This window comes from Bubalus bubalis, chromosome 12, assembly GCF_019923935.1.
Source record: "Bubalus bubalis isolate 160015118507 breed Murrah chromosome 12, NDDB_SH_1, whole genome shotgun sequence".
NCBI lineage: Eukaryota > Metazoa > Chordata > Mammalia > Artiodactyla > Bovidae > Bubalus > Bubalus bubalis.
In genome coordinates this window covers 71,484,097-71,511,224 of record NC_059168.1, presented here as the reverse complement: position 1 = coordinate 71,511,224, position 27,128 = coordinate 71,484,097, and the positions used below count along the sequence as shown (strand labels likewise).

At 42.0% G+C, this 27,128-nt stretch overlaps 1 protein-coding gene across 2 annotated transcripts in view; it reads right to left on the bottom strand.

Moving 5' to 3' along the window:
- RBKS (ribokinase) overlaps positions 1-27,128 on the bottom strand; it is a 95,725-nt gene that overhangs the window by 2,771 nt on the left and 65,826 nt on the right. Inside the window, exon 8 of one of the 2 annotated variants that reach the window (XM_025262340.3) lies at positions 6,693-6,931. The exons of the other annotated variant lie outside the window; for it this stretch is intronic. Within the exon in view, the coding sequence (XP_025118125.3) occupies positions 6,693-6,931 (239 nt within the window). The remainder of the gene's footprint in view (positions 1-6,692; positions 6,932-27,128) is intronic. 2 annotated transcript variants of the gene reach the window in all.

Genomic DNA, 27,128 nt, shown 5'->3' with positions numbered 1-27,128 from the left:
GAATAGATTTAATTTATAAAAATTAAAAAAAAATATGTCCAAAGACACTGTAAATAAAGTTAAATGAGGGACTTCCCTGGTTGTTCAGTGGTTAAGACTCGGTGCTTCCTCTGCAGGGGGCCCAGGTTCAAGCCCTGGTAGGGGAACCAAGAACCCACATGCTGTGTTGGTCAGGCAAAAAAAAGCCAAACGAAAAAGTACAAATTTGGTGAAAATTCTTTTAGTATATATGACATATTCCTAATATTCAAAGAACACCTCCAAATTGCTGGGAAAAAGACAAAACCCAGATAAAAATGGACAAAAGATACAGGTTTGAAACTTCAGAAAAGGAAAAGTAAATTGCCAATAAGCAAACAAGAAAAGTTGCCACATTATCAGCTATTAAAGAAATTCAAATCAATATTTTTTACCCATCAGACTGATAAAAGAATAAGATTGATAGCAAAAGCAGCAGGATGAAGATAGAGAGGACAATGATACTCTCATATAATACATTTGTTGGTAGGAATGGAAAAGAGCAATACAGTATTTGTTAAAAAATGTGTATGTCTTTTGACTCGGTGGTCTTGCTTCTGGGAATCTACAGAACTGAAGGCTCTTATATATTGGGATATATGCCCAAAGATGTTGACTGCAGCATTGTTTCTAAAGACAAAATACTAGAAATAATGTGATTTTCTATCAAATAGGAGAATGGATGAATAAACTTATACTTTTGTATTATGGAAAAAATATGCAGCTGTTAATAAGGAAAGGTTAGCAGTATATGTACATACCTGGAGGAATGTCCATTACTTGAGGCAAAAAAGATTTCAATATCATGATTCTATAGAGGGTTAGTGGGAGAAAAAAGAAAAACAGCTGTGCCTAGAGTATGTGTGCATTTTTTAAAAAAATACAGAAAAAATGAAGGATAGGTATCAAATTATTAAAATTTATTTTTCTTATCTGCAAAGAATGGCAAATTCTTTTTTTCCTACCTACTTGTATATTATTGTTTAACCTTGTTATTTAAGCTTACTGTTTTAAACTTGTAATACTTTTCCAAAAAAATTTAAGGCAGTAAGCATATTTAATGAGAAGTTAAGTCATGCCTCTATGCCTTGCTCATTTTTAACTTGCAGCCTAACCAGAGCAGAGGCACAGGGCTGACGGGAAACATTCTGGCACCAGTGAAGACATTAGGCTTACATACTCCAGTCAGCTAATAGGCCATTTGACTGCAAAGGGGATTTTTAAGGAAGTTTAAAAAATACTGTACCTATATCTGAAAAGACTCTCCTAGATCACTTAAATTTTTCCCCACTATAGCCAAAGTCATGGAAACACAGTGCTTGGTAGAACTGTGTGTGCCAGAAGCATTATTTCGGCACCAACAATTTTTACAGCTTGATTTCCATTTATTCTCAGTGCTATACAGTTTGTTGGTAGATAGCAAAGGCAAATCCTTTCTGTATTAAAAAAAGGGATTTTTTTTTTTTCCCTGCAAAGAAAACTCTAGGCTAGATGAAAGAAAACCGAAGTCTTGATGACTTCACTGGAGAATTCTAGCAAGTGTTTAAGGAAGAAACAATACTAATTCTACATAAATTCTTTCAGAAAATAGAAGAGACAAGGGAACACTTCCCAAGTCATTTTATAAGGCCAGCATTACTGTGGTACCAAATTCAGACAATGACATTACAAGGAAAAGCAAAATAAAACAACAGATCAGTATCTCTCATGAATATAGGTGTATAAACCTTAAAATTTTTAGCAAATTGAATATATATCATGACCAAGTAGGGTTTATCCCAGGAATGCAAGACTGGTTTAACATTTTAAAAAAAGGAATTCACTATATTAAAAACCTCAAAACATTGTATATTACTTATACTCCAAAAAAAAACCAAAAAAAAAAACAAAAGCAGAAGCAGAAAAAGCATTTGATAAAATTCTACATTCATTCATGATAAAAATTCAGTTTGGAATAAAAGTATAACTCAATCTTCTTGATAAAGAACCTTTATGAAAAATCTATAGTTAACATCATTCTTAATGAGAAAGACTGAAAGCTTCCCCCTCTAATACTGAAAACAATTCAAAGGTTTGTTCTCACTGTTTCTGTTCAGCATCATACTGGATTTCCTTGCCAGTGCAATCAAAAAGGAAAAGCAGGAAAATGTATACAGATTTGAAAGGAAGAAGTAAAACTCTTACTATGCAGATGGCATAATCACCTATGTAGAAAATCCTGCTACTGCTGCTGCTAAGTCGCTTCAGTCGTGTCCGACTCTGTGCGACCTCATAGAAGGCAGCCCACCAGGCTCCGCCGTCCCTGGGATTCTCCAGGCAAGAACACTGGAGTGGGGTGCCATTTCCTTCTCCAATGCATGAAAGTGAAAAGTGAAAGTGAAGTCGCTCAGTCGCGACCCCATGGACTGCAGCCTACCAGGCTCCTCCGTCCATGGGATTTTCCAGGCAAGAGTACTGCAGTGGGGTGCCATTGCCTTCTCCGATGTAGAAAATCCTAAGAAATCTAAAAAAGTTACTAGAAGTAGTGGTAACCAGTAACTAATAACCAATATTTTAAAAAATCAATTTTATTTCTATGTACCAGCAATTATTAATAATAAGAAATTAAAACAGAGCAATACCATTTGCAGTAGCATAAAAAATATGTTCAGTTCTCCCTAAACTGATCTACAGATTCAATGCAATTTCAATAAAAACCCTAGCTTGCAATTTTTAGAAACTGGCAAACTGAGTCTAAAATTAATATGGAAAAAATAAATAAATAAAATTAATATGTAAAGTTTAAAAATAAAATAAAATTTAAAAAAAAAAAAAAAAAAAAAAAAAAAAAAAAAGAAATATACTCTAATAAAGGCTTGACATAGATTATATGAGAAAAAAAAAAAAAAAAAAAAAAATAAAAATAAAAAAAAAATAAAATTAATATGGAAGTGCAAAGGACCTAGAATAGACAAAACAATTTTGAAAAAAGTAGAACGAAGTTGGAGGATATCAACTATCTGATTTCAAGAGTTACCATAAGTTATAATAATCGCAGATGTTGATGTAAGGATAGACATGTAGATCACTAGAACAGAAAAGAGAATATAGAAATAGACCCACAGATATATATGGTCAACCTATTTTTGAGAAGGCAGTTCAATGGATGAAAGGACAGTCATTTCAACAAATGGTGCTGGAACAAATGGGAATCTATATGCAAAACATGAAACTTTACCTCACACTGTACACAAAAACCAACTTCAAATGAGTCAGAAACCTAAATGTGAGCATTAAAATGACACAATATCCAGAAGAAGAAGATACAGGAGAAAAGCTTTGTAACTTTGTGTTAGGCAGATTTCGTAGGACACCAAAAGCATGAAATATTAAAAAAAACTGATAAACTGGACTTTGTCAAAGTTAAAAGTTTTTGCCCTTCAAAAGAATATCAAAAGGCAAGCCACAGACTGGGAGAAAATATTTGCAAAACATATGTGATAAAGAACTCATAACTCGATACTAAAACTCAATATGACAAGCCAATAAAAATGAGCAAAAGATTTGAACAGAGGGGTCTTCAAAGAAGACACAGATGGCAAAAACAGTATATATAAAGATTCTAGACATTATCAGACACCAAGGAAATCCAAATTAAAAACAATGAGATAATAATACATACTCATTAGAAAGGATAAGTTTAAAAAGACTAAAATACTGACTTTTGGTGTAGATGTGGAACAATCTCATTCATCGTTTGTGGGAATGCAAAATGACACAGACACTTTGGAAAAGACTTGGGCAGTTTCTTATAACATGTAACATACACTTAACGTATAACCCAGCAGTTCTCCTCTTAGGTATTTACCCAAGAGAAGTGAAGACATACATCTACATAGAGACCTATATGTGCATGTTTATAGCAGCATTATTTATAATTGCACCAAACTGGAAACAATACAAATGTCCCTGAACTGATGAATGGGTAAACAAACTGTAGTATATCCATATAATAAAATACTATACTTACAACGAAAGGAAATGAACTGCTAATACAACAGCATGAATGAATCTCAAAAGTATTGTGCTTAGTGAAAGAAGCCCGTCAAAAGACTACATAGCATATTGTATGATTTCATTGATATGAAAGTATAGAAAAGGCCGAAGTATTGAGATAGAAAGCAGGCCAGGGGCTGGAGAATATCAACTGCAAAGGGACTGCATAGAGAGCTTCCTAGAATGATAAAGTTCTGTATTATGATCATGTTGGTAAATGATTATATGCATTTGTCAAAACTCATTAAATCATAAACTTAAAATGGGTGAAATCTTATTGCATACTAAAATGATATCTCCATAAAGCTGATATTTTATAAATAAAGACTGGGATAGGGTGGGGGCATTCAGACATGCAGGGTCATAAATTGTGAAAACCTTAACTTTCTTAAGCACACTGGGATTACTACTGATTTTCTCTAAAGTGCATGGTTGGGATAATTACTGAGATGTTATGACTGTCACATAGGAATCTGTCTGTTTTTATATTGAGAGCCCTAATTCTATCACTGCTCTTCCACTACAGATGTGTCTCTTTTGACAGCGTGGGCTTTAAAGTTAGATAGATTTGTGTTTAAATCTTGGCTTTAAACTTAGTATTTTGGGGACATTGGGAAAATTAAATTCTCTGCGACTTAGTTTTCTTGTAAATAAAATGCAACTATTAACATCTTCCTCATGGGGATTTTAGGAATCTGTCATTCCCTGCTGCTCAGTATTCTTACCCAAAGTCATCAAATAGAACTCTTAAGTACTTCACATACCTTTCCACCGTACTTCTTTGACCTCCGTTGCTCTTCTACCCTCAGACTGGGCATATTAATTCCACCTTTGGTTCTTTCCCTGCTCTTTCCCATCCTCAATATTTCTGCTGAGTCCCCCTTTCTCTGTGTCTAGTCTGAAAGACATTGATTGTACCTTCTCTCACCTGTCTGTGGAACCCCTTTCTTTCCATTTTCAAAAAGGCCTTCCAGATTACCCCATTTTGCCACAGCTATTCAAAACACTTCAGTCATCTATGTGTTTAAGCTTAAAAGTGACATAAACATTTTCTACTTCCTGTTCACCTTTGCAGATATTGGGGTGTAGATTAAATGTTCAAGTTCACATAAAAAAGAGATCCACTTGCAATTAGGTTGACCTAAAAAATGGAGAAGTAATTTATCTAAGGAACAGATCCCAAATATGGATAAGTTGTTAACAATTACATTAAAATTTATTAAGGGAAGACTTCCCTGGTGGTCCAGTGGTTAAGAATCCATCTGCCGATACAGGGGACATGGGCTTGACCTGTGGTCCAGGAAGATCCCACATGTCGCTATGGAACAACTAAATCTGTGCTGCAACTGCTGAAGCCTGTGCACCCTCGAGCCCGTGCTCCACAAGGAAGCGTAGCCCCTGCTCGCTTCAGCCAGAGAAAGCCTGAGTGCAGTGGTGAAGACCAGCACAGCCAAAAATAAATAAATAAAAAATTTACTAGTAATCCATAAATCTATACTGATATTAAATAAAGGGAAAAAAATGCCAGCTAGTAAATACAGAAATCTGAAAAATCACCATTTTGAACCCAGAGTAATAATAACTAATTCAGGGAAGAATCATCAATGGATACATGAAAACTGCTGAACAAAGGTCTGATGAAGGCAGAATATTTCCAAGTTTCAAAGTCTTTCCCCACAGATTACCTATTAATTACAAAAGGGAAAAAGAGTAACTACATGGAGAAATCTGGTGGACAGCACCTTGACCAAGGGATCAACATACCAGTAAAGGGAGAAACGGACATCACATGCTCCCTGATGTGGGGCCTCGAAAAGGAAATACAGTCACTTGTGTAGTATTCCTGCCCCAAATGCATAACCTAACTTGGATTATGGGGAAGCATCAGATAAACCTAAACTGAGAAGAATTCTATAAACAATGAGGTTGTGCTTTTCAAAAAAAGATCAATATCAAGAAAGGCAAAGGTTAAGGACCTGTTTCATAGTAAAGGAGACTAAAGTGACATGACAGTTCAGTGAGATGCATAATCTTGGACTGGCTCCTGCACAAAAAATTTATAAAGAACATTATTGCACTGTGCATGGAAGATAAGATTATCTCAGTGTTAAGTTTCCTGAATTCAGTAATTACATTGTAGTTTTTTTTTATGTCCTTGTTCTCAGGAGATATATCCTGAAGTATTAATAGGTAAAGAGTCACCGTGTCTGCAACTTACTCTCAAACTGTTCATCAAAAAAAAAAGTATCTTTATGTATTTTGAGAGACAGCAATAAAACAAACTGGCAAATTTGTTCGCATTGTAAAAATGTTAATAATTGGTAAAACCGTGAAGAGTATATGGGAGTATTGCAACTTTTCTGTTCTTTTAAAAATTAAAATTTTTGTTAAGAGAAGTTTTTAATAAAAGAAATTTTACTAAAGAAGTTTAAAAAAATCAATGTTGGTCACTCTTGAATTTTTAAATGGTCCAATTTCAGCCTCTGAATGATTTCCCTCTTTTTCTAAATTCAATCAAGTGGACATCTGAAACAAGCTAGAGCGAACTGAACTGAGCAAACCTCTTTCCTGCAATTGGGAGTACCCCATCTCATTGAGGCAGTTTCCTCTGCCACTGAGGACTAGGCAGTGACACCCACCTGCAAGCCCAGGGGACTGGAAGGAACATTTTCTGGCTGTGACACTGAGTGCAGAGAAGCTGAATTCTGCGATGTCTGTGGTAGCACTGCAATGGTGCCCAGTGCTCCATGCCAGTAACACAGCTGGTTTTCAACCAGGAGCTTTGACTGAGGCAATTCCATGTGTCAAAACTCCTCTGCGAGGCCAGAAATCTTATCTGGTTCTTCCCGATCTGCTGACTCCCCAGAGTTACACAATCCTTAAAAGTACAATGTGCTCAATTAATGACTGCTGATGGGCCAACTCTCAGCTGCCTGGGTCTCCACCTTCTCACCAGAAAAGAGATGGTGGGAGTCCGGGGTGGTGGTGGACTACATTCTTCTTCACAAAGAAGGCAGCCGTCTAGCCTCATTCCAAAAACAGTACAAGAAAGCAGGGAGGCTCCTGGCTGACAGGGGGCCATCAGCTCAAAGACGTGAAGGCCAGTAAATACTATCTTAAAAGTCACATTGCATCAAACAGTGAAAAAACTCTGAAATTTAAGCATGAAGGGGTGGGACAGTACTACTTACGTAAAAGAGTGTTAGGGAAAGGAAGGGAGTGAACTTCTATTGTCTGCTCTGCATCCATCAGGAGGCCGCAAATCTGGGTACTTTCATACACCCAAGACTGACCTCATTTCATTTTACAATGACGCCCCCTGCCCCCAACCCCCCACACACACACCCCAAACCAAGCTGAAAAGAGTCTCCCTCCCTTTCGAATATTTATTTGGCCGCACAGGTCTTAGTGTGGCACTCAGGATCTTTAGTTGTGACATGTCAGCTCTAGTTCCCCAACCAGGGATTGAACCCGGACCCTCTGCCTCAGCATTGGGAGTGTGGAGTCTTGGCCACTGGACCACCAGAGAAGTTCCTCCCTCCCTTCTGATGTATTTGTTTGTACTTCTTTAGGACACTTAAAACACTGTAGTGACTATTTGGTGTATAGGCCTAGAGTCTGGGACAACTTGAAAACTCCTTGAGGGCAGAGACCATATCTCCGTCCCCTCTGTCTCTGACTGCCTCACTCAGCGTTGACTGGGTGAGCTGACCTGAGTCTTGATCCTAGCTTCACTGTGTTTTTCTCTCCTGGTGCTCTCTTCCAAGGGGGCCACATGTCCCTCACTGAACTATGTGTGACTTTGTTTTGTATCAGTGAAAATGGAGGTTAGGTTGCCACGGCCCAGCTACTTGATAGTCTCATTGTTGAATCTATTTATACCACAAGGCTTTCAAGTGCCAATAAATTACTCGGCTGTTGATTCACATCTTCAGTATAACTATTTTTATACATTGGTAAAATTTTTTTTTTAATGGAAAGTGCTTTAAAAGTAGAAGCTGTATTGTATCACTGTGATTTTCCTGTAAGTAACGTTCTTTCCAATCAATCATTCTTGGAATAATGGAATAGTTCTCATTGATACAACATGATGGTTTTAACCTTTTACTGAAAATTATTTTTGTGCCAAAAGGGGTGATGGCATAATTCATCTATCTTCAATAAAAATACCCAGGTGGCTACTATTCATTGCCTTCTCAACAATAACTTCCTCTTAAGGAAGAGCCGCCCTTAGAGAATGGATGTGCCATTCTGAAAGTCCTGCTCTCCCGAGGGCCTGCCACTCCTGGATATCCTGCCACAGCTGGAGTACCCATGAAGTGGAAGGAGCAAGACACGCCTGTGGAGAACCTGAGGCCTCCAGTGGGGTGGAGGGTGGGAGGGCAAGGCACTCTGCAGGGCTGGTGGGGCAGAGATAACACTCATGAGCAGCTGATGAGAGGAACCCCAAGAGGAGAATCTGAGAGGTGGGTACTCCTAAGGACAGCACCCAAAGGTGGCTTGGGGAGGGGACAGCCTCTGGCACCAGGACTCGATGCAATGTGGCCCTGGGGAGGCTGGTGGCTGTTTTCCCTTCTCCTCCCTTTCAGACCATCCTCTCTGTCCACCTGCCCCCACTGCCCATTCCCTCCCACTGCCCCTTGCCTGCCTGAGTCCTTGACTGTGACCCTGGTCTGCTCCTGCACTGAGCTCACCGGCTCAGTCTCTCAGGGCTCTGCTGTCTGACAAGAGACACAGTGATAAACCTCATAGGTATTGATGGGGCTGTAGAGTCTGGTTATACAAGGTGGTTCTGCATGAGGGTGCCCAGGTGACAGGGTGACCCTGGGTCTGCAGGCCAGGCTCAGCACTCTGAGCTGCGTGCCTATTCAGAGGCACCTTCTGATTTGCACAAAGTGCCTCAGGGGTTGGCAGCAAGCCTGGGGGATCCTTATTTTAAAACAGAGGAAACTAGGATTTAAGGAGGTTAAGTAACTTGCCCACTGTAGGAATAAAGGAGGTAGATGGCAGTAAAGACTGTACCAAGGACATCTGGGTGGAAATCTAGCGGCAGAGCAGGTGGATAAGCTATTTTGGGACTGAGATTGGGCTTCTGGCTACTGCTCAATTTTTCCTGTTTCCCCAGGGGAAGGACTTATGTTTTCTGTAGTGATGAAGAATGCCAGGAGTGAAGACCATGAATGTCTTCTGGAGACATTCCAGAAGACCAGAAAGACCATGATGTCCCTCTGGAGGGGGTCCCGTTTCTCTCTGCATGTTTGGAGCAGGAGCGGAGAAGAGAATGGGAATCAGAGTTGCCCTGAGCAGGTGTGGTGGAAGAGGGCGGGTCTAAAGGGAGCAGAGATTTCAGGAAAGAATAACCAGATAAATAATCAGTTTAGCCTGGGTAAGGAAGGAAGAGGTCAGGAGGGGTCAACAGGTCAGAAGAAAACAGGTAACTAAGGAATATGAGAACTAGTGTAGGAGAAGAAGGGTGCGAGCTGGTTGTGCGATGTGAGTTTATTCCCACAGAACAGAAGCGGTGCCAGGTATTAACCATTTCCTGGGAGTCGTCATGGGAGTGGGAGGCTGGAGTGGAGGTGAAGAGTCCTGGAGTCATCGTATGTTGGTAGCATTGCAGGGGTGGGAGGGGGATGGAGAGAGAAATGGTGATGTGGATGCCAGCGTCTTAGATAAACAGAGAATGACCAGGAAAAGAGGTCCAGGCTTTGTAATTGAATTGCATGAGCCTCGAAGATGCAGGAATCTACAGGAGGGGAGAGAAGGGGCGGCTGGAAGCCGCAAGAATGTGCCTTAGGACCAGGAGCAGCTTTCACCTACAGGGGCTGTGTGGGGAGTTAAGGATGTGAAAGAGCTTACTTATGAAGAACAGGACAGCCAGAGGTTTAGGGGGCAGAGACGTGCAGAGCAGTAAGGCACCCTCTTGGGGCCCTGTGGCTCTGTGACCCTCCTTGGTCTCTGCTCTGGGTCTGTCTTCCCCCTCCGGCACTGTGGCTGTTGGTATTCTCCCAGGTTCTGCCCTTCACCCACTGCCTTTCTCGTCCCCCTAGTATCCTGGGTGTGTCAAATACTGTGCTGTTACGGTCTCGACTGCTATGAATCTGAGGAGTCCTCAGTCATTACGTTTAGCCCAGATTCTCCTCTGTCTTCAGGCTTGTGTATCTTACCTACCTGTGAGTCAGCTCAACCAGCCTCATGTCTCTCTGTGGCAGGTGACTCTAACTCCACATGCCTGAATCAAACTCCTAATCTTGACCAAACATGAGCCTTTTCTTGTCTTTTCAGTTTGTGGCACTTCCACCCTGAAAATCTTGGGGGTCTTCTAGATAGCCACCAGCTGCCAAGTTTAAATTCTAAATATTTCTTTAATCTGTCCCCTCATCTCATCCCTACTCCATCCCTACCTCATGCTCACATAACCACTGGAGGACCACGTTCACTTCCTTAGCTATTCGCCCTGTCTCTGATCTGGCCCCTTCTACTCCATCCTCCATACTGCTGTACATCGGGCCACCTCACTTCCAGCTTAAATCCCTTTGAACATTTCTCATCTTTCTTGGGATAATGTTTTAGCTCCTTAGCATGGCACACGAGGCTCCCCCTGCCCACCTCCCCAGTTTCATCTCTTACTTTTTCCTACTCACACATGTAACCTTGGGTCTTCATTCATGGAGATGTCTCTGCTTGACCTCATTCCTACATTAACTCCTAGACTCAACTCAGCTATGAACTTAGTCATCACATATTTATTGACTGGTACCATATTCAAAGCACTGCGTTTTCCCGGATCCCACAAGTCTGGGTTACATACCCTCCTACACACCCCCGCCCTCCTCTGTGGTCTTTATCACTTCCATACCCTCGCACTAGTGCAAGGCCAGGCTCACTGCTGAAATATGTGCTGACTGAATCAAGGACTGTCAGGAGGCTGGGTGCTGAGTGATCAGGTGAGGAGCACACGCTGTCTCAAGACTGCCCTGTAGGAGGGATGACAATGAGAGACCTGTGAAGGTCCTAGTTTGCCAACTTCCAGTTGATAGAAAAATGGAAGAGTTGTAAGGCGTGATGGGTATTAAGTGTGGCTAGAAAAAAAAAAAAACACCATGTGGTGAAAATCCCCAAGGTAAGAACTGTCAGGCGCCTACAGCAGAACCTAGATGATCTTGCAAGAATGATGTCATCACGAGGGTTCATTTGTTAGGAATCTGTACCCACACGGGATGATTCATCACCCAAACTGCAGAGGGACCCTAACAGTTAAAGTCCTTGCATTCCTGCCCAATGTGTTAACACATTCCATCTGACAAGCAGATACCACTTTCCTTTCTTCTCAGAACCTCTCCCTACACAAAGCTATTCAAAGCCTACCCTGTGGACCTGAATTCCTCAGCCACGCTTGTGGTTCTTGAGGCCAGGGAAAAGGCAAATGGGATGAAACATGACTAAATCCCAAATCAAGGCGCTACTTCTCCTTCATAAAAAAGAATATTGCAAGGGGCTCAGGAAAGGGACAGAGAACAATGGAAATGCACCAGGCTCGCTGCTCCATCCCATCCCTGTGCAGGCAGGGCTGCTGAGGCGCACTGAGCTGGCTTACCCTCAGGCTAGCTTGGTGGCAAGTCCTGCTTTGCTCTTGCTCCCAGGTTCCAAGAATGGGGCTTCTGCCTCATTCCTGTGTACTGGAGGTTTAGGCATGAGCATCTGGTTAGACCTGGGAGAAGAAACGTCATCCTTTGTCCTTAAAGGGCTAGTCATGGATGGGCAGGAGACCTGGTGTCATGAACTTTGGTCTTGGCTTTGAAGGAGCACAGAGGGAACACACACATGGAGTTAAATCCCACCTTCTTCCCTCTATGTTTCCTCTGTCATCATTTGGGAATGGTAAACCTACAGTGAAGTCCCTCTGTACACAGCTGGGAAAAATGTGTTTCTCAAGCGGAAACATGTTTTCTCAAGTGGGACAATGCGGTAAACGGTGTGGAGTCAGACAGACCTGACCTGAAGCCCTGATTTCACCACTTTGGCGAGTGGACTCAACCTCTCTGGTAAACACTGAACTGGATAACGCATGTGAAAAGATCTAGCACGGTGCCTGGAGCACAGACAGTGCTCATCAAGGTGGGGGGTACTGGGTGGTACCATCTCAGAGGCCCTTTAACTTGCTAGCGTTTTGGGAAATGAAAGCCTGTGATCTAAGTTGGAGGGTTCTAAGGGACAAAGAAGGTCATGTTCCTGTGGATCCCACGGCTGGGGGTTTCTGCTGTGCCTGGCATTATGTCCCCAGCTCCAAGCAGAAGAGGGCCTCCAGAAATGCTCTAAGAGTTAGGGAAGGCAGAGGAGGCAGAAGCATGTCCCGCAGCTTTTAATTACAAGGAAGCTAGGCTCCAGAGAGTTCTAGCACTGACTATCCATGTGTGCTGGGGTCTCTGAAATCCATTTCTCTGTGGGGGCAAGGGAGATCTTTATGAGGCCTTTAAAGAGTTTGTGAGCAGAGACTATAGAGTGTAAAATGAGAAGCAGAGAGGTCAGCGCAAGACTGGGGAACCTGGTAAATCTCCTGCTTTCATTTGGATGAAGGAACAGAGGGAGAACAGTGAGCAAGGGTTCCGGGAGAGGCTAGAGCTGGGAGGGGCTGGAGGACTGCCCGGGAGGGAGAGGCCCTGCTGCACACAAAGCTGTGCATCTCCACCTGCGCTGCTGCTTTGATGGAGGAACTGCCTGCATCCCCACCAGCCGGTCACTGGGCTGGTCAGAGGGCTCCTGCCAGTGAGAGGAGGTGGTGGCAGAGCCCCGAGGGTGGCAGGCAGGCTGCATGGATAGTTGCGGGGACAGTGTGACTCAAGAGGACAGTCCTCAAGCTGTGCTGGAACCTGATGTCAGGGCCTCTCCTGGTTAGTGATGGACACTGGGTCAGCTGGTCCACCTTCTCTGTGTCACTGACCTTACCACTCCAAATGTGAGCAGAAAGAGAAAGGCCCTGTTAGACTCTTCATTCCCTCCAGGGCATGCATTCTTAATGGAGGGTGAAAATTCATTCCTGTGTGCATGGGAGAACCACAGTATGTAAACAGACATACACGTATATACACACATGTGTATATATAATATATACATATGTATATATATGTATATATATTACACATATGTATATATTATATACACATACATTTATTTATATATATATACATACACACATACACAGAGAGAGAAAAAATATGAATGAGTATCTGTGGTGTTAAAATTTCATGGGAGAAGATGACAATTAGGAAAAAAAAAATCTCTTAAGAGGCTCCTTGGGGTGGTAGGTGGTGATTAATGATTAAAAAAAAAAAAAATGTTTGAGATACTCTAAAGTAGGGCCTCTCACCACAGAGAATTGCCAGTGGCCAGTCATATGCTTCCGGTGCAATAAGGAGCCCTAACCAACAGCCTCCAAACTGCAAGGCTTGCTAGGCAGGTGTTGGTAACTCCCTGGTTTCTTTCCACTGAGCCAGAAATTCCTCCATCTCCCAGCCAGTTCCCTTCCTGTTTACCTCATTCGACAGTCTCCATGGACACCAGTGAGCCGAGGGCAAGCCTCAAACCCTGGAGCGAGGACTTTCATGAGGAGATTAGAACTAGTGTAGCCTGGCTTATCTTGCCAAGGCAGGAAAAGGGCAAATGTTCTCCTGGGCAGACAAAACTGAAGCTTAGACGATAAACATACCACAAGATATGATGCTGCTTATACAAGAGCCCCATTTCATAGCTTGAATCTGAGTATTTCTAATTTCTCTTATCAACACATATTCCCATCATAAGGATGAGATCACATCCTTTCCAACTTCAACCTTCCAGCCTTCCCTAACCAGATCAGCTTAGGGATTCATGATGGATAGTGAGAATCCAGTCTTCTTATCATTACTGTGTAAATGCTGCTGATTTTTATTTTAAATAAATCTTAGGGAACATGGACTAATTATTCTGTCATAAATGTTTTGATTTTGGTTTCAACTACTGGTCACCTTAATTTATTACATTTAAATTTCAGTTAGTTGGCTGAGACAGTCTGCTTTTAAAATAGTGTGATTGAAAGAAAACAAATATTTTCTGCCTTAATGTATTTCAAATGATCACTATTTCATATTTATCAAGTAGGAAGCCACATGCAACAAAGTTTTGATGTGATTTTTATTTCTGTCTTAAATAGACACAGCATTTTCCTTGGCTCCACAATTTATTAGCAATTTGACTTAAAAAAAAAGCTTGGTTGCGATATAATTCATATTCCAAATAATCTATCCATTTAAAGTATACATTTCAGTGTTCTGAATATTCAGTTCAGTGCTCGGTATATTCACAGGGTTGAGCAACTATTAGCACAGTCTAATTTTAGGAACTTTCATCTCCCCTAAAAGAAACTTTGGACCCATTAACAGTTACTCCTCACTCCTCCCTACTCCCCCCAGACCTAGGAACCACTAATATACTTTCTGTCTCCACAGATTTATTAAATAGGCACACATTTGGAGCAAAATCATTTCCTTTTCTAATTTCATAATTAACCAACAGCTTATTTTCCCATAATTAACCAATAATTTAATCCTAATTAACCAATTAGATTCCTATAGAATCTCTTGACTTTAGCTGCCACTGTGTGTGAAAAGTAAAGCTGATGTTGGCCTAGTGGGAACTGTTCTGTGTCACTAAAACTGAATTCTCAGTAAGCACTAAGGCCACAGATTTAGCTTTCTTCCTGCCCAGATATGGTCTCTCAGGAGTCTGTAAAGTTTTCAAGTTAAGTAATAAATGCACCAGGAGCTTGGTGTTTATGAATTCCTATGGTGAAGCTGTTTGTAAGTGCTAACCTCTGAGGGAAAATCCACCCACACTCTCTTCAAGCACAGACACATTAACGGGTCTGTTTTACAATCTTGGTTGCTCTAGATTTGGTTTGCTGGAGGGAGCTTCTCTTTGGTCCTCTTGGCAGTGACTAGGATGCAGCAGTGGACACTGAGCTTTCTTTTGGAAGGTTGTGATTCCCTTGCACAGGGCTGATGTGGGTGGTTTCAGCGCAGACCCTTTCACTGCTAGTGTGTGCCATGTTCTGGCATGAGTGTGCAGTGCCCACATACATCGTCCATCCATTCTCACCATCACTCATCACAGAGCTTTCCACAGAAAATAGCATGTCTGAAAATGAATATATTTTCCTTGCCCCTTGTGGCCACTAGTCAGGCAATAGTTTCTCTCTCTTAATACCAAATAAATCGGTGGGTTGCAATGGCAGAATCTTAGACATATCTACCAAGGTGATGAATCAGTCATAAAATGAACAAAAAGGTGGATCTGGCCAAGCGAATGATAACTACAGGCCTTTCCCCAACTCTTTGCCCTGACATAACGCCAGGATTACCAGATGCATTTCCATAGTACTTTCTGGTTTCCAGCGCATATTTGTAGTTGTGACTCACTTTGAATCTCATTACAATCCTGTGAAGTAGGTAGGGTGGGCCTTTCATTTTCCAGATGAGAAACCAAGTGTTAAGAACTTGCTCAAGGTCAAATGGCTAGGTGGCAGACCTGGAACGTTTCAGTGGAAGACCAGTCTCTATTAAAGCAGTCCCCTGGAGAGGCATACATGTATTCCAGCTATGCTCAGAAAGGTTTTGAAACCCGTTTTTGGAATGTCTTAAAAAAGCAGTAGCACATCTTTGAATATCCTCAATAAAGGCAAGAGTTCATCTTGTAAGCCAGTGGTTCTTAAACTAGGATTGCCTTGCTAAATGCAGATCGTTGAGCTCCACCACCACCATTTCTGATCCATTAAACCTGGCCCAGGATATGTGTTTCTTGGAGAAGGAAATGGCAACCCACTCCAGTATTCTCGCCCAGAGAATCCCATGGACAGAGGAGCCTGGTGGGCTACAGTCTATAGGGTCACCAAGAGTCAGACATGACTGAATCGCATGCATGCATGTGTTTCTTATGAGTTCCCAGGTGATGCTAATGTTACTGGTCCAGGGCCACACTTTGTGAATCACTATCCTCAGGAATTTCTTTCTGGAAAGAGTAAATCATTTAGAATCAAGTCTAGCAATTAAGGTGGGGGATCCAGCTAGGAAGTTCCACCAATGGCCAGAAACAATGGCAACTGTAAAGAACAACACTGGCTGTAAGGGAGATCTGAATGAGCGCTCCAAAAGGTGCTGAGTAACGGCTGCGCACTGGACTGACCCTTCTGGACGTGTGCTAAAGAACAGTTCTCCTAAGTGTTAGGAACACCTCGTGCAGTCATACATGTCTGAAATGTTCATTATCAACCTTTTATTTTCCAGCTTTAGAAAAACAAGAGAAACCACGGACGAAACACCCACATTAGAAAGAATCCATATTAAGGAAGAATTAATAGCTATTTACAGCAGCTGAACTAGTCAGACTGGTCGAGTGGGGTCCTTTCTGTGCTGCAAACGTGATGGGTGTGGAAGATGAGGGGAAAACTTTGAGTATTCCTACCCTGACTTTCTGTTGAGATCAGGATGGAAAAAGTGAAAAGATCTAATTCTGGATGCCAAAGATAAACAAGCAACATGTTATGGGGAAAAAAAATACCAGCAGAAAAGAAAAATGAACTGCATTAGGTACTTAAGCTGGGAGTCAATCCTTCATGTCACAGTAGGGAAGAAAGAGGTGGAGAACTGCCTAAATATTGCTTCTAATTTTATTTTCAATTCTACATTACATTAAACTCTCCGTGTACTCGTCTTTAATTTACAGCAACTGCTGACACAAATTGGTGTGCCTTCTCTTCTTTGACATCAGTATTTCTCTTGAATTATGCATTTCCATCTGGAATGAGGTTTATGGGGCTGAAGGCTTCTTTCATTTAGATGGATGAAAAAAGAGAGGGATCAATGGGGGGTCGAGTGCAAAATCTAAGTAAGGTGGGGCCAGATATGTACATGGCAGCATTTCACTCTCTCCAAAGGTTGTAAGTGGTGTTAAAAAATGACTCTGGTCTTTCAACCTTCAACATACTGATTAAAATTCAACTACTAGAGAACAAGAAAAACTACCAACTTTCATCCCAGAACTGCCAGATTCTTTATTTATTGGTACCCTACTAATATTTAATAATAATTTGTAAGAGTAGGGTGATCATAATAACTGCATCACTTTGATCTGATCTAAAATTGAGTCAGGGACTTCTGTGGTGGTCCAGTGACTAAGACTCCCTGCTCCCAATGCATGGGGCCCGGGTTCAATCCCTGGTCAGGGAACTAGATCCCACATGCTGCAACTAAGAGTCTTAGCCTATTCCGGGGCAGGGGCAGGGGCATGGCCAGCACGTGCCCAGCATGCTAAGCTGCACAGAATGGCCTGTGGAGACTGAAATTGATTAAAAACTCCATTCTGCCCCAAATGACTGTGGTGTATTAATTTATGCTATAATTTAAAGAATTCCACTATTAACGAGAGAGAAGTAAAATCCTGAATATGAGCTAAAACTGGAATAAAAAAGGCCCATTCTTCAGGCACTATTAATGGAAGCTTTGTATATAAATAACTTTATATATTGATGAATAAATGGCACTGACAACTAAAATATCTGTTCATCATTCACGGGGTTCTAAAGACTGCCCTGGCCTTCTGTGGTCAGTGATCTTTTTCCGTTGTGACGCCACCATTCGAGACAGAACACAGTTAATCCAATATGATTTAGTATCTCAGAGAAGATTTCTTCTACAACATTTTCTGCCAAATGTTCCTCTTCTAACAGCTGCTTTTTTATTTCGGTGAAAGCTACTTGAAATAAAATCATTGTTCTTTGTGAAAACTGCATGCTAAATAATATAGAGCTACCAGATTATTAAACAGCAAAGGCATCTGATAATATTAGCACCAACCACAGGTCCCACTTCTGCTGATGCACAACATTTTGAGTAATTAGTCATTGCACAATATTGTATTTATATCCTTTTTTTTTTTTTTTTGCTTGAGCTGTTAGGCCACAAAATCAGCAGGCAGTTGCTGTTATAAAAGGGTTCTCTGGGTTATTTATAATGTTTCTGCTTCCTTACAGTTACTGCTTCACTCTTGGGTCTTGGGCCAGGTCTATACTGTGAAGGACCTGAGCAATTGTTCTGTGAATCTAACTGCTGAAAGCTGGTGTAGGTGATTCACAGTGCGCTGTGTGGGCCTTGGCTGGAATACCTGGTATTCTTGTCTGCCTAACCCAGATTCATCACATACTGGCTGTTGTGTCACTTCATCAGCGGGGAGACTGTGTAGTTTCATGAAGGCTGTGTCTTTATCAGGAGTCAGCTATTGTCTAGGGCACCGGTGGTAGGGCGAGATAGGTGAACTAGTATCCTGTTGCAAAAGAGTTTCCTTCAAATGTTATTTACTTTAAATGAAGGATAAGTTTTTCTTCCAAATGTTTCTCTGTTGCATAGACCAGTGATTCCCCCAAATGGTGGCAGGCAGCCAGGCCTGCCCAATAGAAGGACACAGAGGAATCAACAGAGCATTTCATTGTCTTTTTTTGTAAATGACAGAGGCGTCTTTGGTGCCCTATGCAGAGAATCACTGATGATATGAACTGTATCTAATGGGAGGAGGTCTGAGCCTTAAGTGAGTCTGGGCTCAAAAAAAGCTGAGAACCAGAGACCAGTAGAATGATCTATTTGTTCTGACAATGAAATAGGCATCTTACGTAGCCCCCACCCTGCCACCCCCATTTGTAAAAAAAAGGAAATGAACTACCATTATGTCCTCTGAATTCTTAAGAGCTCTCAAACCCACGTCTCCACATCCCTCGTTGCCTTGTTGCCAGTCTAGGCTGCCATAATCTCTCAGATCAATGCAACACTCTTTGGATGGTTCTCTCTGCCTCCACTCTTGTAATCTCCAATTTATTCTTCACTCAACGGCCACGTTAATCTTTTTATGAAGTACAAATCTGATAAACTCTATCCCTGGCTTAACCTCTTTTCAATGACTCTCACTGCCGGCCAGAGAAAGTGCAAATTCCCAGGAGTGGCAAACCAAGGCCTTCACGACCCATCCCCGTTCCAGATGTGCGTGCCTACATGTGTGCTCAGTCACGCCCAGCTCTCTGTGACGCCATGGACTGTAACCTGCCAGACTCCTCCGTCCATGGGATTCTCCAGGCAAGAACACTGGATCGAGTTGCCATCTCCTCCTCCAGAGGATCTTTCCAACCCAGGGATTGAACCCGTGTCTCTTGTGTCTCCTGCACTGGCAGGCAGATTCTTTACCCCTGCACCATCTAGGAAGCCCTGTATTCCAGCTGTATCTCATCCTTTCCCACTCTTCTTGTACTTTGACCTCTTTACAATCAGAACTACTTAAAAAAGCACAAGCACAACCTGTTCTCTTGCTTCTGAGCCTTTTCATGAGCTGTTGCTATAGATTTTAAAGGAAAGAAAGTAGGAGGTGGGAAGCAAGAGCGACTAGTTACCCCTTTAACCTCTGTCCCACGGTAGTACATTTCTCACCCCCCTGCCACACACACACACACACACAAACACATGGCATTCATGCAACTCCTCACTCACATGGAGCACACGTCATCAACACTGAAAATACACAAGGCAGACATACCACTAACCTAACACACTCACACTTTATAACACACTTACACACAAAGGGCAGACAGATGGTCAGCAAGCTGTACCCCACACAGCTGTTTTCTCACGTCTGTGTCCCCCTGTCAGCAGCCATGGGCACCGAGGGCAGTGGGTTCCAACTCACTGGGCTCTACAGTTTGGCTCCAAATGGGTTTTTCAGCTCCTTATTCCAAGCCTACCCAAGAAGTGTCCTCACACGATGGAAACCTCTTAGGAGACCTACAGTACAGTCCTGGGAGCTCTGCTCCTGGGGATACAAGCGTAGCATCCTAGAAAGATGAGCAAACAGCAGACTGCCAGCTCACTGCTGTGCCCTCACACTGATGTCCAGGACACTGAAGGAGCAGGACGAAGGGGAGCTTAGGCATAGGAAGCTAAGAAGACTTAATCATGGATGGGTAAGCAAGCTCCCGCAACCTCATCCTATCCTTTTTTACAGGGAGAGGGACTGTTTCCTGTCCCTTCTGTTAGGGGCCTAATGGATTTAGATTTTGCTCTCCTGACTTTTGCTAAGGCTATAACAGTTTTTTTTCCCCACTACATCCTACTCCCACACCCCTGCCCCTATTATCCCCACCACTGCTCTTCTTTCATCTCTGGCCATTATGGCTTCTGAAGCAGGGCCAGGGGAGACACTTGGGAGCACCTAAGATGTCCACCTCTAGGCATCTGTACCAATACATGCAAGTCCAGTTCTGGCCATGGGATGGTACTTTAGAAAAATGGGAAAAAAACCTCACAAAAAACAGCCTTGTATCTGGCCCTGGTTCAATTCTTCAAAGTGAAGATGACATTTCTGGTAAGCAGTTACAATTAGATTTTTAGAGCCCTGGGTTTTCAAATGTTCACATGCAGGATTAAGGAAGATAATTTAAAATGTTTAATTCTGCCTGATTAGCTAGTAAATGAGGTGATCTGCTGATGTGGAAATAATGTAATAGAGTTAATAAGGCCCCCCGGCATGACAGATGTCTTGTGCCTTGTCGATCAGTCTCCTCAGCAATTACCTTGTCCTCTGTCCTTTTTTACTTACTTTTTTTTTTTTTATTTTTATAGTCAATGAACTTTGTTTTGTCATCTTCATCTTTTATGGCAGCCGGAGTCTGCAGAGTTTGCACAGACATCATGCCCATTTATTAGTATCATTCCTAAGGTGAAGATGACTATCTCAGAGCTCATTTGGATGTAGGTTTTCTTTCTTCTATGATGCCGATTTCAGAGATGTCATTTAGCCTCTGTAACTTTTTTTTTTTTTTTGGGACCTGGCCTTTCTATGACTGGAGGTAAAACAATCAAAGGGTATGTTTTAAGATGGGAAACTGGGTAATTATTTTGTTTGCAAATCATTAAAAAAGAGCATTTGTACCTGAGATTGAGTCTCTCTGTTGGCATACTCAATGTGGCATTGAAATACTGAAAGGCATCCTGTAGCTTCTAGTACCCCGAGAACACCGGGGGTCAGCAAGGCTGCATGCGTGCATGCTGAGTCGCTTCAGTTGTGTCCGACCCTTTGCGACCCTATGGGCTATATAGCCCGCCAGGCTCCTCTGTCTATGGGATTCTCAGGCAAGAATACTGGAATGGGTTGCCATGCCTTCCTCCAGGGGATCTTCTTGACCCAGGGATCAAACTCACATCTCTTATGTCTCCTGCCTTGGTAGACAAGTTCTTTATCCCAAGTGCCACTGGGGAAGCCACTCAGTGAGGCTAAGTGACTTACTACTTTCCCAGTAGGAGCTGGAACTCTTTCCTTATTTCAGGAGGACCAAGCATTGTACTGAGCGCTGGGATGTTAAGAGTCAGATAGATGGGCAGGCAGACCTAGAACCAGTTCCTGACTCTTCCGACTAATGAGCTGGATGACTCGGGGCAAGTTGTTTACCTTCGGGAGTATAACTTTCTCCTCTCTAAGTGGCATCAGCCCATCTTGCAGGGTTGTTCTCAACATGTGAGGAAATGCACAAGGAGTGCAGCACAATGCCTGGCCTAAAGCAGCACTCCGCTTTTCATTATTAGTCAAAGGGTCCTCACGTTCCCAAGAATCTGCAAGAACCAAGGGATTTCAGAGGTTGAAGACACCTCCGAGATTGCCCACTCCAAACACATCATGTTTGGATGTACCACCTGAACCCCAAACATAGTGAGTCATTTCCCCAAACTGTCTGCTGTTACTGGTTAAATGAGGATGAGAACCCAGGACTTCACCTGCCCCTAGCTACTGGGACCAGTGATTCCAGTTAACCCATAGGTAATCCTCTTGAGATATTTCATTAAAAAGGTGTTTTACACTGACCCTAAATTTAGGGTTAGTTAGTTTGCTCCAGCTTATTTTTTCCTCACAGAACAGCTGACCTTTTGAGATTCAATCTCAGTCACCTCTGAAGCATGCTCATTTGCTTTCTTGTGCCAGTTGACTTGGGTCAGTTTGGTTTAGTTCAGTCGCTCAGTCGTGTCCGACTCTGCGACCCCATGAACTGCAGCACGTCAGGCCTCCCTGTCCATCACCAACTTCCGGAGTCCACCCAAACTCATGTCCATTTAGTCGGCGGTGCCATCTTACTATCTCATCCTCTGTCATCCCCTTCTCCTGCCTTCAATCTTTCCCAGCATCAGGGTCTTTTCAAATGAGTCAGCTCTTTGCATCAGGTGGCCAAAATATTGGAGTTTCAGCTTCAACATCAGTCCTTCCAATGAACACCCAGGACTCATCTCCTTTAGGATGGACTGGTTGGATCTCCCTGCAGTCCAAGGGACTCTCAAGAGTCTTCTCCAGCACCACAGTTCAAAAGCATCAATTCTTCTGCGCTCAGCTTTCTTTATAGTCCAACTCTCACATCCATACAGGACTATTGGAAAAACCATAGTCTTGACTAGACAGACCTTTGTTGACAAAGTAATGTCTCTGCTTTTAAATATGCTGTCTAGGTTGGTCATAACTTTCCTTCCAAGGATGTGTCTTTTAATTTCATGGCCGCAATCACCATCTGCAGTGATTTTGGAGCCCCCAAAAATAAAGTCAGCCACTGTTTCCCCATCTATTTGCTATGAAGTGATGGGACCAGATGCCATGATCTTAGTTTTCTGAATGTGGAGCTTTAAGCCAACTTTTTCACTCTCTTCTTTCACTTTCATCAAGAGGCTCTTTAGCTCTTCTTCACTTTCTGCCATAAGGGTGGTGTCATCTGCATATCTGAGGTTATTGATATTTCTCCCAGCAATCTTGATTCCAGCTTGTGCTTCATCCAGCCCAGCGTTTCTCATGATGTACTCTGCATATAAGTTAAATAAGCAGGGTGACAATATACAGCCTTGACGTACTCCTTTTCCTATTTGGAACCAGTTTGTTGTTCCATGTCCAGTTCTAACTGTTGCTTCCTGACCTGCATACAGGTTTCTCAAGAGGCAGGTCAGGTGGTCTGGTATTCCCATCTCTTTCAGAATTTTCCACAGTTTATTGTGATCCACACAGTCAATGGGTCACCATAACATAAAACCACAGTCTAGGTGGCTTAAACAACAGAAGTGTATTCCCCACAGTTCTGGAGGCTAGAAGTCCAAGGTCAAGGTGCCAGGAGATAAGTTTCATTCTGAGGCCTCTTTTCCTGGCAGGCAGGAGGCTGCCACCTTGCTATGTGCTCACATGACCATTGTGAATGCACACACAGGAGAGTGAGCTCTCTGGTGTCTCTTATAAGGGCACTAATCCTACTGGGATCAGGGTTCCACCCTTATAATCTCATTTAATCTTAATTGCCTCCTTATAGGCTCTATCTCTAAATACAGTCACTTTGCGGGCAAGGGCTTCAACATATAAATTTTGGAGGAAGCACAATTCAGTCCAAAGGCTTGTATTACATATGCTCCTCCATCCCTCATGAACCCTTCCATTTAGGTTGGTTTCTTTTTTTCTTTCTTTTTTTGTCATACCATGGCGGCATGTGGGATCTTAGTTCCCTGCTGAGGGGTTTGAACCCGTGCCCCTTGCACTGGAAGTGTGGAGTCTTAACCACTGGACCACCATGGAAGTCCCTCAGGTCTGTTTCAAATAGAAGGTGCACGAACAGTGAAGTCCATGAACTAGTTAGTACCTCAACCTGAGGCATCTCTTATGGCCTGGCCCCTTTTACAGCTCCTCCAGGTCATCCATTAGCCAAAGACCAAGAGATGTGGTAAAGCCAAAGTCTGGATCATTCATTCTGATATCAGTTGTGAGAATGAGGGTTAAAGAGTTACGCTGAGATATATAAGCAGACTCATTCAGAAAGAAAACCTGAACATGAGTGAAGTTTCTCTGAAGATCTGCTGTGCATTTGAGTGACAAACAGGCACAGTGCAGCTCTGACATTTATTCTGATATTTCCAAAGGAAACTGTATAAAATAACATGTTTTTGATGGAAATTGTTTCTTTAGAAAGATTAAGGAAAAAACCGTCAAAAGTGTGTAGTGAAATATCCAGATTTATGGAGGCTCAAGTATGATGGATCTGAAGGACATGCAAATCTACGTGTCCATATATAATCAGGACTATCCATTCAGAGGTCATCCTAAATCAAGGGCTACTCAACCTACACATAGAGACTTGGGAATGCATGAGAGGTTCCTTATGAGACTGGGAGTGAACTGTGGTCCCTTTGTGAGAACAATGCCCAGTTTGCCCCTTGAGAAATATTACCTATCTTACTTGCTAGATGTGGCTCCAAATAGGTTTTTTGCTATGTCTGAAAGTCGTATTTATTCCAAATTTCAAAGTAATACATTAAAAATACAGGTTTATGGAAAAATTGCAAACAAATAAGAAGAATGTGGAGTAGAACATAGAAGTCCTCCTTTATAACACTTTCCTATCCTCCAGTTTATTCCCTTTCCCATGAGTAACGGAAAACAGTTTGCTGTTTTATCTTTTTCATTTTTATATTTCTTTTAAATTATACTTATGGATAGCTAGAGGTATTTTTAAATCAACGGCACCATACTATATCATTTGACCTTTTCTACTGATGATTATGTAAACCTGTCTAGTCAATTTTTTGGTTATAGCAAACAAAGCTAAAATAAACATTCTAGGACAAATATTTATATATGTGATCAATCCTGTAGGACAGATTCTTAGAAGGAAATATACTGGTTTAAAGGCAACACATGTTTTAAAAATTGCTATTGTCAAATTGCCTTCCAAAAACATTCTGTGAATTTATACTCCCACCAGAATTACATGAGAGCATGTGCTTTCCAATTTATTTGGACTTTGACATTAGCAATTTTTTATTTTTTGTGACCTAATGGGCAGTGAAGGGAATCTCACTGTTATTTTGATTTGCATATTCCTGATTTCTTGTGGGGTTGAACAGTGTCTAATTTCTTTTTCTTTTGTATTTCTTCTTCAGTGAATTGTCTATTTACATTATTCTAAAGAAATGTTTGATTTTTTTGAGTTGTAGAGCCTTCACATAATAACACATTCACATTTGCTGTTAACAGATATTCAAAATTATGCATAGAAAAATCTGGATGAATTTATACTAAAATGTTACAGTGGTTACATCTAAGTGGTAGGATCATGAATATCAGACTTTCTTTTTTATACCTCTCTATGTTGTTTGTTCTTTTCTCCTCTTGAACACTAAGCATGTATTAATTTCAGAAAGTGGAAAAAAGTGTGATTGGGGGGTAAAGGTGATGAAGGCTCTCAAGGCAATTCTAAAAGAGCATTTCCCAAGGTACTCTGAGTATTGGCAGTATCAATATAGATGTAATTCACCTAAGGTCAAAATTTGAAAGAAACAACAGTCACTTCTTAAATAATAAATTGATAGTTAAAATTAGCCTTATTATTTTATAGTTACCTCTTTAGCACCCAAGATCCTGTCATTCAGGATGTCATTCATTCATTACCTACTGTATTTTATGGCCCAACCCTTTCCGAAGTATTGGCAATCAACAGTGAGGGGCATGCAAACATTTTGGCTATAACAGAAGTTTCTGGACAGAAATGTGCAAAGTCTCTATTGAAGGACAAAATGGCTACTAAGCTTCAAAGACCCCTTAGAAACTCTACCAATTATTAACAAGTGCAAAGAATGTACATGTTGATCAGAAAGAAGGAGGTGGGAGAAAGAAAGGGTTGCTAGCAAAACACAGTTTAAGGAGCATCACAAAAACTGCCACTGGCGGGGCCATGTGAGACCTGGTGAGTCCCCAGTCCTCTCAGCAAGCCTGTGGCTCAGGAGGAAACAGAACCTAAATCTGTTGGAGTTGAGAAACACCTCCTGAGAGCACCTAAATTCAGTGGTCCTAATTATATCTGACAAATGGCCAGGTGGCTGGGGATGGGAAGCAGGTGGAGACTGGGGGCAAGGTCACACCAAGATGGAAATAATGATCTTTCCGTTGTTGGATTTTCAAAGACTGAACTACCATTCTGGATGACATCTCAGAAGTGGGTCAATGGGAACCTATGCTTGAGAGCTGAATAAGCCTGTGCTTGGATGGCTGAAGGCCAGACCCCAGGATGAGGGCAATATACCAAGGAGGTTACTTTAGAAAGCTGTGGGTAGCCCACCGGCCCCAGCAATCTCCCCACCCTCATGAGCTGGCTTCCAGATCAACTTTAACAGAAACAATTCCACTTCCTACTGGTACAGTCTCCAGTTTGAAGCTGATTCTCCAGCCCTGTATTGTCCCTTGGGGATATCCTAGCTGCGCTGATGCTGTCTAATGCCTCATCAACAACTGTGAATACCACAGGACTCAAATGGATAGAAAGAAAGAGGAATAAAAAAATAGGGAAGATGAATCCCTCATCTCACTGGCTTCTGATTTTTCTCAGTTTACTTATATACCCTGAATTATGATGATTTATTATAAAGCGAGTGATTATTGAAAAGACAGATTTAGCCTATGGGCTGAATTCTTAAAATTAAGAGTGTCAATGTAGCTTCTAGGACTTAACCATTTACACATGGAAACTTGTAAATCAGGAATTTTACAGAGTCGACAGACCAAGGATAATTAATGTTACAGTATGTTATTTCACACGGTCACAATAATCCTACACCATGCTTACACGTGTGTAACTCTGACAGTGGAGTGAGTGTTCAGTGCAGTCATGAACACAAGAAAGCAAGCTCCTGACCTTCAGGTTGGAAGGACCTGAGCGAGGACATGAGTGCCAGAGATGGGAAAAGAGACACATCTGTCACGTCTTCCAAACTGAGCTGAGGACATCTGCAGCTATTGCCACCCTCTCACTCTAGTACAACGGGAAAAACGGATTAAAAATAGAAGCGATACATCCAACTATTAACACTGAGGCAAAACCGAACATAGCCTACAGAGGCCTGGTGTAGAGGGGGCGATGGCTCCTTCTAGGGCTGGCTGGCTCCAGTGGACAATGTGCCTCCTAACTAAAGAGGTTTCCACCATCCATGCCATTCCTGATGTAC